The sequence below is a fragment of the Petromyzon marinus genome, assembly GCF_048934315.1.
Source record: "Petromyzon marinus isolate PM22_M1 ecotype Great Lakes invasive population chromosome 80 unlocalized genomic scaffold, UKy_Petmar_22M1.pri1.0 chr80_unloc.4, whole genome shotgun sequence".
Classification (NCBI taxonomy): Eukaryota; Metazoa; Chordata; class Hyperoartia; order Petromyzontiformes; family Petromyzontidae; genus Petromyzon; species Petromyzon marinus.
The window spans coordinates 462,508-481,779 of NW_027422632.1; the positions used below are offsets into that span (position 1 = coordinate 462,508).

Here is a 19,272-nt window from a genome sequence, read left to right on the forward strand (position 1 = left end):
TCACCCACTCACTCACTCACCCACCCACTCACCCACCCACTCACTCACCCACCCACCCGCTCACCCACCCACCCACTCACCCACTCACTCACCCACCCACCCACCCACTCACCCACCCACCCACTCACCCACCCACCCACTCACTCACCCACCCACTCACCCACTCACTCACCCACCCACCCACTCACCCACCCACCCACTCACTCACCCACCCACCCGCTCACCCACTCTCCCACCCACCCACTCACCCACTCACTCACCCACTCACCCACTCACCCACTCACTCACCCACCCAATCACTCACCCACTCACCCACTCGCTCACCCACCCACTCACTCACTCACCCACTCACTCACCCACCCACCCACCCACTCACCCACTCACTCACTCACTGACTCACTCACCCACCTACCCACTCACTCACCCACTCACTCACTCTCTCACCCACCCACTCACTCACCTACCCACTCACTCACTCACCCACTCACCCACCCACCCACCCACTCACCCACTCACTCACTCACCCACCCACTCACCCACCCACCCACTCACCCACTCACTCACTCACCCACCCACTCACCTACCCACCCACCCACTCACCCACCCACCCACCCACTCACCCACTCACTCACTCACTGACTCACTCACCCACCCACCCACCCACTCACCCACTCACTCACTCACCCACCCACTCACTCACTCACCCACCCACTCACCCACCCACCCACTCACCCACTCACTCACCCACTCACCCACTCACCCCCCCACCCCCCCACCCACTCACCCCCCCACCCCCCCCCAACCCCCCCCACCCCCCACCCACTCACCCACTCACTCACCCACTCACCCACCCACCCACCCACTCACCCACCCATCCACTCACCCACCCACCCACCCACTCACCCACCCACTCACTCACCCACCCACCCGCTCACCCACCCACCCACTCACCCACTCACTCACCCACTCACCCACTCACCCCCCCATCCCCCACCCACTCACCGCCCCACCCCCCCCCACCCCCCCCACCCACCCACCCATTCACCCACCCACTCACCTACCCACTCACTCACTCACCCATTCACCAACCCACTCACTCACCCCCCCACCCACCACCCCCCACCCCACCCACCCACCCCACCCACCCACCCGCCCCACCTGGGGAAGGCTGCCCGCTTGGTCTCCAGGTACTCGCTGAGCCCCCTTCTGCACCTGCTCCAGGAGTCGGCTGCACTCCCGCAGCTGCTCCAGAAGCCTCGCGTCCGGGCACACCAACATCACCTGGAACACAAACACACACAGACACACCAACATCACCTGACACACCAACATCACCTGGAACACAAACACACACAAACACACCAACATCACCTGGAACACAAACACACACCAACATCACCTGACACACAAACACACACAGACACACCAACATCACCTGACACACAAACACACACAGACACACCAACATCACCTGGAACACAAACACACCAACATCACCTGACACACAAACACACACAGACACACCAACATCACCTGACACACCAACATCACCTGACACACCAACATCACCTGACACACCAACATCACCTGACACACAAAGACACCAACATCACCTGACACACCAACATCACCTGACACACCAACATCACCTGACACACAAACATCACCTGACACACAAACATCACCAACATCACCTGACACACAAACACACCAACATCACCTGACACACCAACATCACCTGACACACCAACATCACCTGACACACAAACATCACCTGGCACACAGAGACACCAACATCACCTGACACACCAACATCACCTGACACACCAACATCACCTGACACACAAACATCACCTGACACACAAACATCACCTGGCACACAGAGACACCAACATCACCTGACACACCAACATCACCTGACACACCAACATCACCTGACACACAAACATCACCTGACACACAAACACACCAACATCACCTGACACACCAACATCACCTGACACACAAACACACCAACATCACCTGACACACCAACATCACCTGACACACAAACATCACCTGACACACCAACATCACCTGACACACAAACACACCAACATCACCTGACACACCAACATCACCTGACACACCAACATCACCTGACACACAAACATCACCTGACACACCAACATCACCTGACACACCAACATCACCTGACACACAAACACACCAACATCACCTGACACACCAACATCACCTGACACACAGACACACCAACATCACCTGACACACCAACATCACCTGACACACCAACATCACCTGACACACCAACATCACCTGACACACAAACATCACCTGACACACCAACATCACCTGACACACAAACACACCAACATCACCTGACACACCAACATCACCTGACACACAAACACACCAACATCACCTGACACACAAACATCACCTGACACACCAACATCACCTGACACACAAACATCACCTGACACACCAACATCACCTGACACACAAACACACCAACATCACCTGACACACCAACATCACCTGACACACCAACATCACCTGACACACCAACATCACCTGACACACCAACATCACCTGACACACCAACATCACCTGGAACACAAAGACACCAACATCACCTGACACACCAACATCACCTGACACACAAACATCACCTGACACACAAACATCACCTGACACACAAACACACCAACATCACCTGACACACCAACATCACCTGACACACCAACATCACCTGACACACCAACATCACCTGACACACCAACATCACCTGACACACCAACATCACCTGACACACAAACATCACCTGACACACAAACATCACCTGACACACAAACACACCAACATCACCTGACACACCAACATCACCTGACACACCAACATCACCTGACACACCAACATCACCTGACACACCAACACACCAACATCACCTGACACACAAACATCACCTGACACACCAACATCACCTGACACACAAACACACCAACATCACCTGACACACCAACATCACCTGACACACCAACATCACCTGACACACCAACATCACCTGACACACAAACATCACCTGACACACCAACATCACCTGACACACAAACATCACCTGACACACAAACACACCAACATCACCTGACACACCAACATCACCTGACACACCAACATCACCTGACACACAAACACACACAGACACACCAACATCACCTGACACACCAACATCACCTGACACACCAACATCACCTGACACACAAACACACCAACATCACCTGACACACCAACATCACCTGACACACAAACATCACCTGACACACCAACATCACCTGACACACCAACATCACCTGACACACAGACACACCAACATCACCTGACACACCAACATCACCTGACACACCAACATCACCTGACACACCAACATCACCTGACACACCAACATCACCTGACACACAAACATCACCTGACACACAAAGACACCAACATCACCTGACACACAAACACACCAACATCACCTGACACACCAACATCACCTGACACACAAACACACCAACATCACCTGACACACCAACATCACCTGACACACAAACACACCAACATCACCTGACACACCAACATCACCTGACACACAAAGACACCAACATCACCTGACACACCAACATCACCTGACACACAAACATCACCTGACACACCAACATCACCTGACACACCAACATCACCTGACACACCAACATCACCTGACACACAAACACACCAACATCACCTGACACACCAACATCACCTGACACACAAAGACACCAACATCACCTGACACACAAACATCACCTGACACACAAACACACCAACATCACCTGACACACCAACATCACCTGACACACCAACATCACCTGACACACCAACATCACCTGACACACAAACACACCAACATCACCTGACACACAAACATCACCTGACACACAAAGACACCAACATCACCTGACACACAAAGACACCAACATCACCTGACACACCAACATCACCTGACACACAAACACACCAACATCACCTGACACACAAACATCACCTGACACACAGACACACCAACATCACCTGACACACCAACATCACCTGACACACAAACACACCAACATCACCTGACACACCAACATCACCTGACACACAAACACACCAACATCACCTGACACACCAACATCACCTGACACACAAACACACACAGACACACCAACATCACCTGACACACCAACATCACCTGACACACCAACATCACCTGACACACCAACATCACCTGACACACAAACATCACCTGACACACAAACACACCAACATCACCTGACACACAAACATCACCTGACACACAAACATCACCTGACACACAAAGACACCAACATCACCTGACACACAGACAAACCAACATCACCTGACACACAAACACACCAACATCACCTGACACACCAACATCACCTGACACACCAACATCACCTGACACACAAACATCACCTGACACACCAACATCACCTGACACACCAACATCACCTGACACACAAACACACCAACATCACCTGACACACCAACATCACCTGACACACAAACACACCAACATCACCTGACACACCAACATCACCTGACACACCAACATCACCTGACACACCAACATCACCTGGAACACAAACATCACCTGACACACCAACATCACCTGACACACAAAGACACACAGACACACAAAGACACACAGACACACAAAGACACACCAACATCACCTGGAACACAAACATCACCTGACACACCAACATCACCTGACACACAAACACACACCAACATCACCTGACACACAACAAAGACACACAGACACACAAACACACCAACATCACCTGGAACACAAACATCACCTGACACACCAACATCACCTGACACACAAACACACACCAACATCACCTGACACACAAACATCACCTGACACACAAACACACAAACATCACCTGACACACCAACATCACCTGACACACAAACATCACCTGACACACCAACATCACCTGACACACAAACATCACCTGACACACAAACATCACCTGACACACCAACATCACCTGACACACAAACACACCAACATCACCTGACACACCAACATCACCTGACACACAAACATCACCTGACACACCAACATCACCTGACACACAAACATCACCTGACACACCAACATCACCTGACACACCAACATCACCTGACACACCAACATCACCTGACACACAGACACACCAACATCACCTGACACACAACAAAGACACACAGACACACAAACACACACAAAGACACCAACATCACCTGACACACCAACATCACCTGACACACAAAGACACCAACATCACCTGACACACCAACATCACCTGACACACAAACACACACAACATCACCTGGCACACAAACATCACCTGACACACAAACATCACCTGACACACCAACACACCAACATCACCTGACACACCAACATCACCTGACACACCAACATCACCTGACACACAAAGACACCAACATCACCTGACACACAAACATCACCTGGCACACAAACATCACCTGACACACCAACATCACCTGACACACAAACACACCAACATCACCTGACACACCAACATCACCTGACACACAAACATCACCTGACACACCAACATCACCTGACACACCAACATCACCTGACACACCAACATCACCTGACACACAAACACACCAACATCACCTGACACACCAACATCACCTGACACACAAACATCACCTGACACACCAACATCACCTGACACACCAACATCACCTGACACACCAACATCACCTGACACACAAAGACACCAACATCACCTGACACACAAACATCACCTGACACACCAACATCACCTGACACACCAACATCACCTGACACACCAACATCACCTGACACACAAACATCACCTGACACACAAAGACACCAACATCACCTGACACACCAACATCACCTGACACACAAACACACCAACATCACCTGACACACCAACATCACCTGACACACAAACACACCAACATCACCTGACACACCAACATCACCTGACACACCAACATCACCTGACACACAAACACACACAGACACACAAAGACACCAACATCACCTGACACACCAACATCACCTGACACACCAACATCACCTGACACACCAACATCACCTGACACACCAACATCACCTGACACACAAACACACCAACATCACCTGACACACGACACAAACAAACACACAAACATCACCTGACACACAAAGACACACCAACATCACCTGACACACAAAGACACAAAGACACACAGACACACAAAGACAAACCAACATCACCTGACACACAAAGACACACAAAGACACACAAAGACACACCAACATCACCTGACACACCAACATCACCTGACACACAAACATCACCTGACACACAAAGACACACCAACATCACCTGACACACAAAGACACAAAGACACACAGACACACAAAGACAAACCAACATCACCTGACACACAAAGACACACAAAGACACACAAAGACACACCAACATCACATGACACACGACAAAGACACACAAACACACAAAGACACAAAGACACACCAACATCACCTGAAACACGAAGACACACAAAGACACAAAGACACAAAGACACACCAACATCACCTGAAACACGAAGACACACAAAGACACAAAGACACACAAAGACACACCAACATCACCTGACACACAAAGACACACAAACACACAAAGACACACCAACATCACCTGACACACAAAGACACACAAACACACAAACACACACCAACATCACCTGAAACACGAAGACACACAAAGACACAAACACACACAAAGACACACCAACATCACCTGACACACAAAGACACACAAACATCACCTGACACACAAAGACACACAAACATCACCTGACACACAAAGACACAAAGACACACAGACACACAGACACACAAAGACAAACCAACATCACCTGACACACAAAGACACACAAAGACACAAAGACACACCAACATCACATGACACACGACAAAGACACACCAACATCACCTGACACACAAAGACACACAAACACACAAAGACACAAATACACACAAAGACACACCAACATCACCTGAAACACGAAGACACACAAAGACACAAAGACACAAAGACACACAAAGACACACCAACATCACCTGACACACAAAGACACACAAAGACACAAAGACACAAAGACACACAAAGACACACCAACATCATCTGAAACACGAAGACACACAAAGACACAAAGACACAAAGACACACAAAGACACACCAACATCACCTGACACACAAAGACACACCAACATCACCTGCCACACAAAGACACACAAAGACACAAAGACACAAAGATACACCAACTTCACCTGACACACAAAGACACACAAAGACACAAAAACACAAATACACACCAACATCACCTGACACACAAAGACACACAAACATCACCTGACACACAAACACACAAAGACACCACATCACCTGAAACACGAAGACACACAAAGACACAAAGACACACAAATACACACAAAGACACAAAGACACACAAAGACACACCAACATCACCTGACACACAAAGACACACAAAGACACAAAGACACAAAGACACACAAAGACACACCAACATCACCTGAAACACGAAGACACACAAAGACACAAAGACACACAAAGACACACCAACATCACCTGACACACAAAGACACACAAACATCACCTGACACACAAACACACAAAGACACCACATCACCTGAAACACGAAGACACACAAAGACACAAAGACACACAAAGACACACAAAGACACAAAGGCACACAAAGACACACCAACATCACCTGACACAAAAAGACACACAAAGACACAAAGACACAAAGACACACAAAGACACACCAACATCACCTGAAACACGAAGACACACAAAGACACAAAGACACAAAGACACAAAGACACACCAACATCACCTGACACACAAAGACACACAAAGACACAAAGACACAAAGACACACAAAGACACACCAACATCACCTGAAACACGAAGACACACAAAGACACAAAGACACACAAAGACACACCAACATCACCTGACACACAAAGACACACCAACATCACCTGACACACAAAGACACACAAAGACACAAAGACACAAAGATACACCAACTTCACCTGACACACAAAGACACACAAAGACACACAAAGACACAAAAACACAAATACACACCAACATCACCTGACACACAAAGACACACAAACATCACCTGACACACAAACACACAAAGACACCACATCACCTGAAACACGAAGACACACAAAGACACAAAGACACACAAAGACACACAAAGACACAAAGACGCACAAAGACACACCAACATCACCTGACACACAAAGACACACAAAGACACAAAGACACAAAGACACACAAAGACACACCAACATCACCTGAAACACGAAGACACACAAAGACACAAAGACACAAAGACACACAAAGACACACCAACATCACCTGCCACACAAAGACACAAAGACACAAAGATACACCAACTTCACCTGACACACAAAGACACACAAAGACACACAAAGACACAAAGACACACAAAGACACAAAGACACAAAGACACAAAGATACACCAACTTCACCTGACACACAAAGACACACAAAGACACAAAAACACAAATACACACCAACATCACCTGACACACAAAGACACACAAACATCACCTGACACACAAACACACAAAGACACCACATCACCTGAAACACGAAGACACACAAAGACACAAAGACACACAAAGACACACAAAGACACAAAGACACACAAAGACACACCAACATCACCTGACACACAAAGACACACAAAGACACAAAGACACAAAGACACACAAAGACACACCAACATCACCTGAAACACGAAGACACACAAAGACACAAAGACACAAAGACACACAAAGACACACCAACATCACCTGACACACAAAGACACACAAAGACACAAAGACACAAAGACACACAAAGACACACCAACATCACCTGAAACACGAAGACACACAAAGACACAAAGACACAAAGACACACAAAGACACACCAACATCACCTGACACACAAAGACACACCAACATCACCTGACACACAAAGACACACAAAGACACAAAGATACACCAACTTCACCTGACACACAAAGACACACAAAGACACACAAAGACACAAAAACACAAATACACACCAACATCACCTGACACACAAAGACACACAAACATCACCTGACACACAAACACACAAAGACACCACATCACCTGAAACACGAAGACACACAAAGACACACAAAGACACACAAAGACACAAAGACACACCAACATCACCTGACACACAAAGACACACAAAGACACAAAGACACAAAGACACACAAAGACACACCAACATCACCTGACACACAAAGACACACAAAGACACACAGACACACAGACACAATGATGACACTGGTGATGATGACGACACTGGTGATGATGACAACACTGAAGATGATGACGACACTGGTGATGATGACGACACTGCTGATGATGACAATGACGACACTGGTGATGATGACGACACTGGTGATGATGATGACACTGGTGATGGTGACGACACTGGTGATGATGACGACACTGGTGATGATGACAACACTGGTGATGGTGACGACACTGGTGATGATGACGATGATGACACTGGTGATGGTGATGACACTGGTGATGATGACAACACTGAAGATGATGACGACACTGGTGATGATGACGACACTGGTGATGATGACAACACTGGTGATGATGACACTGGTGATGATGACGACACTGGTAATGATGACGACACTGGTGATGATGACGATGATGACACTGGTGATGATGACGACACTGGTGATGATGACGACACTGGTGATGATGACGACACTGGAGATGATGACGATGATGACACTGGTGATGATGACGACACTGGTGATGATGATGACACTGGTGATAATGACGACACTGGTGATGATGATGACACTGGTGATGATGACAACACTGAAGATGATGACGACACTGGTGATGATGACGACACTGGTGATGATGACAACACTGGTGATGATGATGACACTGGTGATGATGACGACACTGGTGATGATGACAACACTGAAGATGATGACGACACTGGTGATGATGACGACACTGCTGATGATGACAATGACGACACTGGTGATGATGACGACACTGGTGATGAAGATGACACTGGTGATGGTGACGACACTGGTGATGATGACGATGATGACACTGGTGATGGTGATGACACTGGTGATGATGACACTGGTGATGATGACGACACTGGTAATGATGACGACACTGGTAATGATGACGACACTGGTGATGATGACGATGATGACACTGGTGATGATGACGACACTGGTGATGATGACGACACTGGTGATGATGACGACACTGGAGATGATGACGATGATGACACTGGTGATGATGACGACACTGGTGATGATGATGACACTGGTGATAATGACGACACTGGTGATGATGATGACACTGGTGATGATGACAACACTGGTGATGATGACGACACTGGTGATGATGACAACACTGGTGATGATGATGACACTGTTGATGATGACGATGATGACACTGGTGATGATGACGACACTGGTGATGATGACAACACTGAAGATGATGACGACACTGGTGATGATGACGACACTGCTGATGATGACAATGACGACACTGGTGATGATGACGACACTGGTGATGAAGATGACACTGGTGATGGTGACGACACTGGTGATGATGACGATGATGACACTGGTGATGGTGATGACACTGGTGATGATGACGATGATGACACTGGTGATGGTGATGACACTGGTGATGATGACAACACTGAAGATGATGACGACACTGGTGATGATGACGACACTGGTGATGATGACAACACTGGTGATGATGACACTGGTGATGATGACGACACTGGTAATGATGACGACACTGGTGATGATGACGATGATGACACTGGTGATGATGACGACACTGGTGATGATGACGACACTGGTGATGATGACGACACTGGAGATGATGACGATGATGACACTGGTGATGATGATGACACTGGTGATGATGACAACACTGGTGATGATGACAACACTGAAGATGATGACGACACTGGTGATGATGACGACACTGGTGGTGATGATGACGATGATGACACTGGTGATGATGACGACACTGGTGATGATGATGACACTGGTGATGATGACGACACTGGTGATGATGACGACACTGGTGATGATGACAACACTGGTGATGATGATGACACTGTTGATGATGACGATGATGACACTGGTGATGATGACGACACTGGTGATGATGACGACACTGGTGATGATGACAACACTGGTGATGATGATGACACTGGTGATGATGACGATGATGACACTGGTGATGATGATGACACTGGTGATGATGACAACACTGGTGATGATGACGACACTGGTGATGATGACGATGATGACACTGGTGATGATGACAACACTGATGATGATGACGACACTGGTGATGATGACACTGGTGATGATGATGACACTGGTGATGATGACAACACTGAAGATGATGACGACACTGGTGATGATAACGACACTGGTGATGATGACAACACTGGTGATGATGACGATGATGACACTGGTGATGATGATGACACTGGTGATGATGACGACACTGGTGATGATGACGACACTGGTGATGATGACGATGACAACACTGGTGATGATGACGATGACGACACTGGTGATGATGACGACACTGGTGATGATGACGATGATGACACTGGTGATGATGACGACACTGGTGATGATGACGATGATGACACTGGTGATGATGACGACACTGGTGATGATGACGACACTGGTGATGATGACGATGACAACACTGGTGATGATGACGACACTGGTGATGATGATGATGATGACACTGGTGATGGTGACGACACTGGTGATGATGACGATGATGACGACACTGGTGATGACGACACTGGTGATGATGACGATGATGACGACACTGGTGATGATGACGACACTGGTGATGATGACGACACTGGTGATGATGACGATGACAACACTGGTGATGATGACGACACTGGTGATGATGACGACACTGGTGATGATGACGATGATGACACTGGTGATGGTGACGACACTGGTGATGGTGACGACACTGGTGATGATGACGACACTGGTGATGATGACGATGATGACACTGGTGATGATGACGACACTGATGATGATGACGACACTGGTGATGATGACGATGACAACACTGGTGATGATGACGACACTGGTGATGATGATGATGATGATGACACTGGTGATGGTGACGACACTGGTGATGATGACGATGATGACGACACTGGTGATGATGACGACACTGGTGATGATGACGATGATGACGACACTGGTGATGATGACGACACTGGTGATGATGACGACACTGGTGATGATGACGACACTGGTGATGATGACGATGACAACACCGGTGATGATGACGACACTGGTGATGATGACGACACTGGTGATGATGACGACACTGGTGATGATGACGATGATGACACTGGTGATGGTGACGACACTGGTGATGGTGACGACACTGGTGATGATGACGACACTGGTGATGATGACGATGATGACACTGGTGATGATGACGACACTGATGATGATGACGACACTGGTGATGATGACACTGGTGATGATGACAACACTGAAGATGATGACGACACTGGTGATGATGACGACACTGCTGATGATGACAATGACGACACTGGTGATGATGACGATGATGACACTGGTGATGATGACGACACTGATGATGATGACGACACTGGTGATGATGACACTGGTGATGATGACAACACTGAAGATGATGACGACACTGGTGATGATGACGACACTGGTGATGATGACGACACTGGTGATGGTGACGACACTGGTGATGATGATGACACTGGTGATGATGACGACACTGGTGATGATGACGATGATGACACTGGTGATGATGACAACACTGGTGATGATGACAACACTGAAGATGATGACGACACTGGTGATGATGACGATGATGACGACACTGGTGATGATGACGACACTGGTGATGATGACGATGATGACGACACTGGTGATGATGACGACACTGGTGACGATGACAACACTGGTGACGATGATGATGATGGTGACGACACTGGTGATGATGATGACACTGGTGATGATGACGATGACGACACTGGTGACGATGACGACACTGGAGATGATGATGATGATGACACTGGTGATGATGACGACACTGGAGATGATGACGATGATGATGACACTGGTAATGATGATGATGATGACACTGGTGATGATGACGACACTGGTGATGATGACGACACTGGTGATGATGACGACACTGGTGATGATGACGACACTGGTGATGATGACGACACTGGTGATGATGACGACACTGGTGATGGTGACGACACTAGTGATGATGACGACACTGGAGATGATGATGATGATGATGACACTGGTGATGATGACGACACTGGAGATGATGACGATGATGATGACACTGGTAATGATGATGATGATGACACTGGTGATGATGACGACACTGGTGATGATGACGACACTGGTGATGATGACGACACTGGTGATGATGACGACACTGGTGATGATGACGACACTGGTGATGATGACGACACTGGTGATGGTGACGACACTGGTGATGATGACGACACTGGAGATGATGACGATGATGACACTGGTGATGATGACGACACTGGAGATGATGACGATGATGATGACACTGGTAATGATGATGATGATGACACTGGTGATGATGACGACACTGGTGATGATGACGACACTGGTGATGATGACGACACTGGTGATGATGACGACACTGGTGATGATGACGACACTGGTGATGATGATGACACTGGTGATGATGACGACACTGGTGATGGTGACGACACTGGTGATGACACTGGTGATGATGACGACACTGGTGATGACACTGGTGATGATGACGACACTGGTGATGGTGACGACACTGGTGATGATGATGACACTGGTGATGGTGACGACACTGGTGATGACAATGGTGATGACGATGACACTGGTGATGACGATGACGACGACGCGCAGCAGCAGCAGCACCTGGGGCTTGTCGTGCGCCGCCTTCATGATCCTCCTCCAGGCGCGCTCCATCGTCTGGTAGCGTTTCCCCTCCAACGGCAGCTGCCGGTTGATGTCCTCCGAGCTGAAGATCGGCTCCAGATAAAGCCACGTGCGCTGGCACGCCAGCCACTCGTCTAGAACGTCCTGCACCACCACCACCACCACCACAACCACCACCATCACAACCACAACCACCACCACCACAACCACCACCACAACCACCATCACCACCACCACGACAACCACCACCACTACCACCATCACCACGTGCGCTGGCAGGCCAGCCACTCGTCTAGAACGTCCTGCACCACCACCACCACAACCATCATCACAACCACAACCACAACCACCACCACCACAACCATCACTACCACAACCATCACCACCACAACCATCAACACCACCATCACCACAACCATCATCACAACCACAACCATCATCACAACCACCACAAACACCACCATCACAACCACAAACACCACCACCACCACGTGCGCTGGCACGCCAGCCACTCGTCTAGAACGTCCTGCACCACCACCACAACCACCACAACCACCATCACAACCACCATCACAACCACCACAACCACCATCACCACAACCACCACCACAACAACCACAACTACCATCACCACAACCACCACAACCACCACAACCACCACCACCAACATAACCACCACCACCCACACCATCCACCTCCACCACCACCACCCACCCATACCACCGCCATCACCATCACCCACCCACACCACCACCACCACCCACCCACACCACCACCAACTCCACCGCCCACCCACCCACACCACCACTTCCACCACCACCACCCACCCACACCACCACCTCCACCATCACCCACCCACACCACCACCACCACCACCACCCACCCACACCACCACCACCACCACCTCCACCACCACCACCCACCCACACCACCACCTCCACCACCACCACCACCCACCCACACCACCACCACCACCACCCCACCGCCCTCACCTGAGTGAGCCTCAGCTTGGCCTCCCAGGCGACGATTCGCCCCTCGCACGGCCCCCTGTGAGGCGAGAAGGCCATGGCCTGCGTGGCCACGATGTGCTCCTCCAGGGTCTGGGTCGCCTCCTCGGGGCTCTTGAGGAAGAATGTTCCCGTGGAGCGGTAGGGAGCCACCTCCAGCGCCAGCGACGACCACTCAGACTCCATCCGCTCCAGCGCCTGGGGACGCGCGGCCCGGGAGTGCCCACAGCCACCGCCGCCAGCGTGAACAACAGCACCGCCATCACCAACACCACCACCACCGTGAACAACACCAACAACGTGACCAACACCGCCAGCGTGAACAACACCGCCAGTGTGACTAACACCATCACCGTCACCAACACCACCGCCAGCGTGAACAACACCATCACCGTGAACACCACCATCACCGTGACCAACACCATCACCGTGAATAACACCGCCAGTGTGAACAACACCGCCACCGTGAACACCACCAACAACGTGAGCAACACCACCATGACCAACACCACCACCACCGTGGCCACCATCACCGTGACCAACACCGCCAGCGTGAACACCACCATCACCATGAACAACACCACCAGCGTGAACAACACCAACACCGTGACCACCACCATCACCGTGAACACCACCACCACCGTGACCACCACCATCACCGTGAACACCACCACCACCGTGACCAACACCATCACCGTGAACAACACCGCCAGCGTGAACACCACCACCGTGAACACCACCACCATGAACACCACCACCACCACCGTGACCACCACCACCATAACGATGACGGTCAAGATGACCGCCACCACCACCACGATGACCACAATCACCGCCACCACTATGACCACTACGATGTTGGCTAAAGGAGTTACAGGCTGACTAGCTAGAGGTGTTACAGGCTAACTAGCTAGAGGTGTGACAGGCTGACTAGCTAGAGGTGTTACAGGCTGACTAGCTAGAGGAGTTACAGGCTGACTAGCTAGAGGTGTTACAGGCTGGCTAGCTAGAGGTGTTACAGGCTGACTAGCTAGAGGTGTTACAGGCTGACTAGCTAGAGGAGTTACAGGCTGACTAGCTAGAGGAGTTACAGGCTGACTAGCTAGAGGTGTTACAGGCTGACTAGCTAGAGGTGTTACAGGCTGACTAGCTAGAGGTGTTACAGGCTGACTAGCTAGAGGTGTTACAGGCTGGCTAGCTAGAGGTGTTACAGGCTGACTAGCTAGACGAGTTACAGGCTGACTAGCTAGAGGAGTTACAGGCTGACTAGCTAGAGGTGTTACAGGCTGGCTAGCTAGAGGTGTTACAGGCTGACTAGCTAGAGGTGTTACAGGCTGACGAGCTAGAGGAGTTACAGGCTGACTAGCTAGAGGTGTTAGAGGCTGACTAGCTAGAAGTGTTACAGGCTGGCTAGCTAGAGGAGTTACAGGCTGACTAGCTAGAGGTGTTACAGGCTGGCTAGCTAGAGGTGTTACAGGCTGACTAGCTAGACGAGTTACAGGCTGACTAGCTAGAGGAGTTACAGGCTGACTAGCTAGAGGTGTTACAGGCTGGCTAGCTAGAGGTGTTACAGGCTGACTAGCTAGAGGTGTTACAGGCTGACGAGCTAGAGGAGTTACAGGCTGACTAGCTAGAGGTGTTACAGGCTGACTAGCTAGAAGTGTTACAGGCTGGCTAGCTAGAGGAGTTACAGGCTGACTAGCTAGAGGTGTTACAGGCTGGCTAGCTAGAGGTGTTACAGGCTGACTAGCTAGAGGAGTTACAGGCTGACTAGCTAGAGGAGTTACAGGCTGACTAGCTAGAGGTGTTACAGGCTGGCTAGCTAGAGGTGTTACAGGCTGACTAGCTAGAGGTGTTACAGGCTGACGAGCTAGAGGAGTTACAGGCTGACTAGCTAGAGGTGTTACAGGCTGACTAGCTAGAAGTGTTACAGGCTGGCTAGCTAGAGGAGTTACAGGCTGACTAGCTAGAGGTGTTACAGGCTGACTAGCTAGAGGTGTTACAGGCTGACTAGCTAGAGGAGTTACAGGCTGACTAGCTAGAGGAGTTACAGGCTGACTAGCTAGAGGTGTTACAGGCTGACTAGCTACAGGAGTTACAGGCTGACTAGCTAGAGGTGTTACAGGCTGACTAGCTAGAGGTGTTATAGGCTGGCTAGCTAGAGGTGTTACAGGCTGACTAGCTAGAGGAGTTACAGGCTGACTAGCTAGAGGAGTTACAGGCTGACTAGCTAGAGGAGTTACAGGCTGACTAGCTAGAGGAGTTACAGGCTGACTAGCTAGAGGTGTTACAGGCTGGCTAGCTAGAGGTGTTACAGGCTGACTAGCTAGAGGAGTTACAGGCTGACTAACTAGAGGTGTTACAGGCTGACTAGCTAGAGGAGTTACAGGCTGACTAGCTAGAGGAGTTACAGGCTGACTAGCTAGAGGAGTTACAGGCTGGCTAGCTAGAGGTGTTACATGCTAACTAGCTAGAGGTGTTACAGGCTGACTAGCTAGAGGAGTTACAGGCTGGCTAGCTAGAGGTGTTACAGGCTGACTAGCTAGAGGAGTTACAGGCTGACTAGCTAGAGGTGTTACAGGCTGGCTAGCTAGAGGTGTTACAGGCTGACTAGCTAGAGGTGTTACAGGCTGGCTAGCTAGAGGTGTTACAGGCTGACTAGCTAGAGGAGTTACAGGCTGACTACCTAGAGGTGTTACAGGCTGACTAGCTAGAGGTGTTACATGCTGACTAGCTAGAGGTGTTACATGCTAACTAGCTAGAGGTGTTACAGGCTGACTAGCTATAGGTGTTACAGGCTGACTAGCTAGAGGTGTTACAGGCTAACTAGCTAGAGGTGTTACAGGCTGACTAGCTAGAGGTGTGACAGGCTGACTAGCTAGAGGTGTGACAGGCTGACTAGCTAGAGGTGTTACAGGCTGACTAGCTAGAGGTGTTACAGGCTGACTAGCTAGAGGTGTTACAGGCTGACTAGCTAGAGGTGTTACAGGCTGGCTAGCTATAGCTGTTACAGGCAGACTAGCTAGAGGAGTTACAGGCTGACTAGCTAGAGGAGTTACAGGCTGACTAGCTAGAGGAGTTACAGGCTGACTAGCTAGAGGAGTTACAGGCTGACTAGCTAGAGGAGTTACAGGCTGGCTAGCTAGAGGTGTTACAGGCTGGCTAGCTAGAGGTGTTACAGGCTGACTAGCTAGAGGTGTTACAGGCTGACTAGCTAGAGGTGTTACAGGCTGACTAGCTAGAATTACAGGCTGACTAGCTAGAGGTGTTACAGGCTGGCTAGCTAGAGGTGTTACAGGCTGACTAGCTAGAGGTGTTACAGGCTGACTAGCTAGAGGTGTTACAGGCTGATTAGCTAGAGGTGTTACAGGCTGACTAGCCAGAGGTGTTACAGGCTGACTAGCTAGAGGAGTTACAGGCTGACTAACCAGAGGAGTTACAGGCTGACTAGCTAGAGGAGTTACAGGCTGACTAGCTAGAGGAGTTACAGGCTGGCTAGCTAGAGTAGTTACAGGCTGACTAGCTAGAGGAGTTACAGGCTGACTAGCTAGAGGTGTTACAGGCTGGCTAGCTAGAGGTGTTACAGGCTGACTAGCTAGAGGAGTTACAGGCAGACTAGCTAGAGGTGTTACAGGCTGGCTAGCTAGAGGTGTTACAGGCTGACTAGCTAGAGGAGTTACAGGCAGACTAGCTAGAGGTGTTACAGGCTGGCTAGCTAGAGGAGTTACAGGCTGATTAGCTAGAGGTGTTACAGGCTGACTAGCTAGAGGAGTTACAGGCTGACTAGCTAGAGGTGTTACAGGCTGGCTAGCTAGAGGTGTTACATGCTGACTAGCTAGAGGTGTTACAGGCTGGCTAGCTAGAGGTGTTACAGGCTGACTAGCTAGAGGTGTTACAGGCTGACTAGCTAGAGGTGTTACAGGCTGACTAGCTAGAGGTGTAACAGGCTGACTAGCTAGAGGAGTTACAGGCTGACTAGCTAGAGGAGTTACAGGCTAACTAGCTAGAGGAGTTACAG

At 49.7% G+C, this 19,272-nt stretch overlaps 1 protein-coding gene across 1 annotated transcript in view; it reads right to left on the reverse strand.

Annotated features, from left to right (window-relative positions):
* The window catches only part of LOC142908373 (dynein axonemal heavy chain 1-like), a gene marked incomplete at its 3' end in the record, with an annotated part of 159,001 nt that overhangs the window by 37,768 nt on the left and 101,961 nt on the right, over positions 1-19,272 (reverse strand). The window contains 4 exon segments of the mRNA XM_076058943.1: positions 1,159-1,202; positions 1,204-1,281; positions 14,227-14,391; positions 15,240-15,452. Coding sequence (XP_075915058.1) covers positions 1,159-1,202; positions 1,204-1,281; positions 14,227-14,391; positions 15,240-15,452 — 500 coding nt within the window.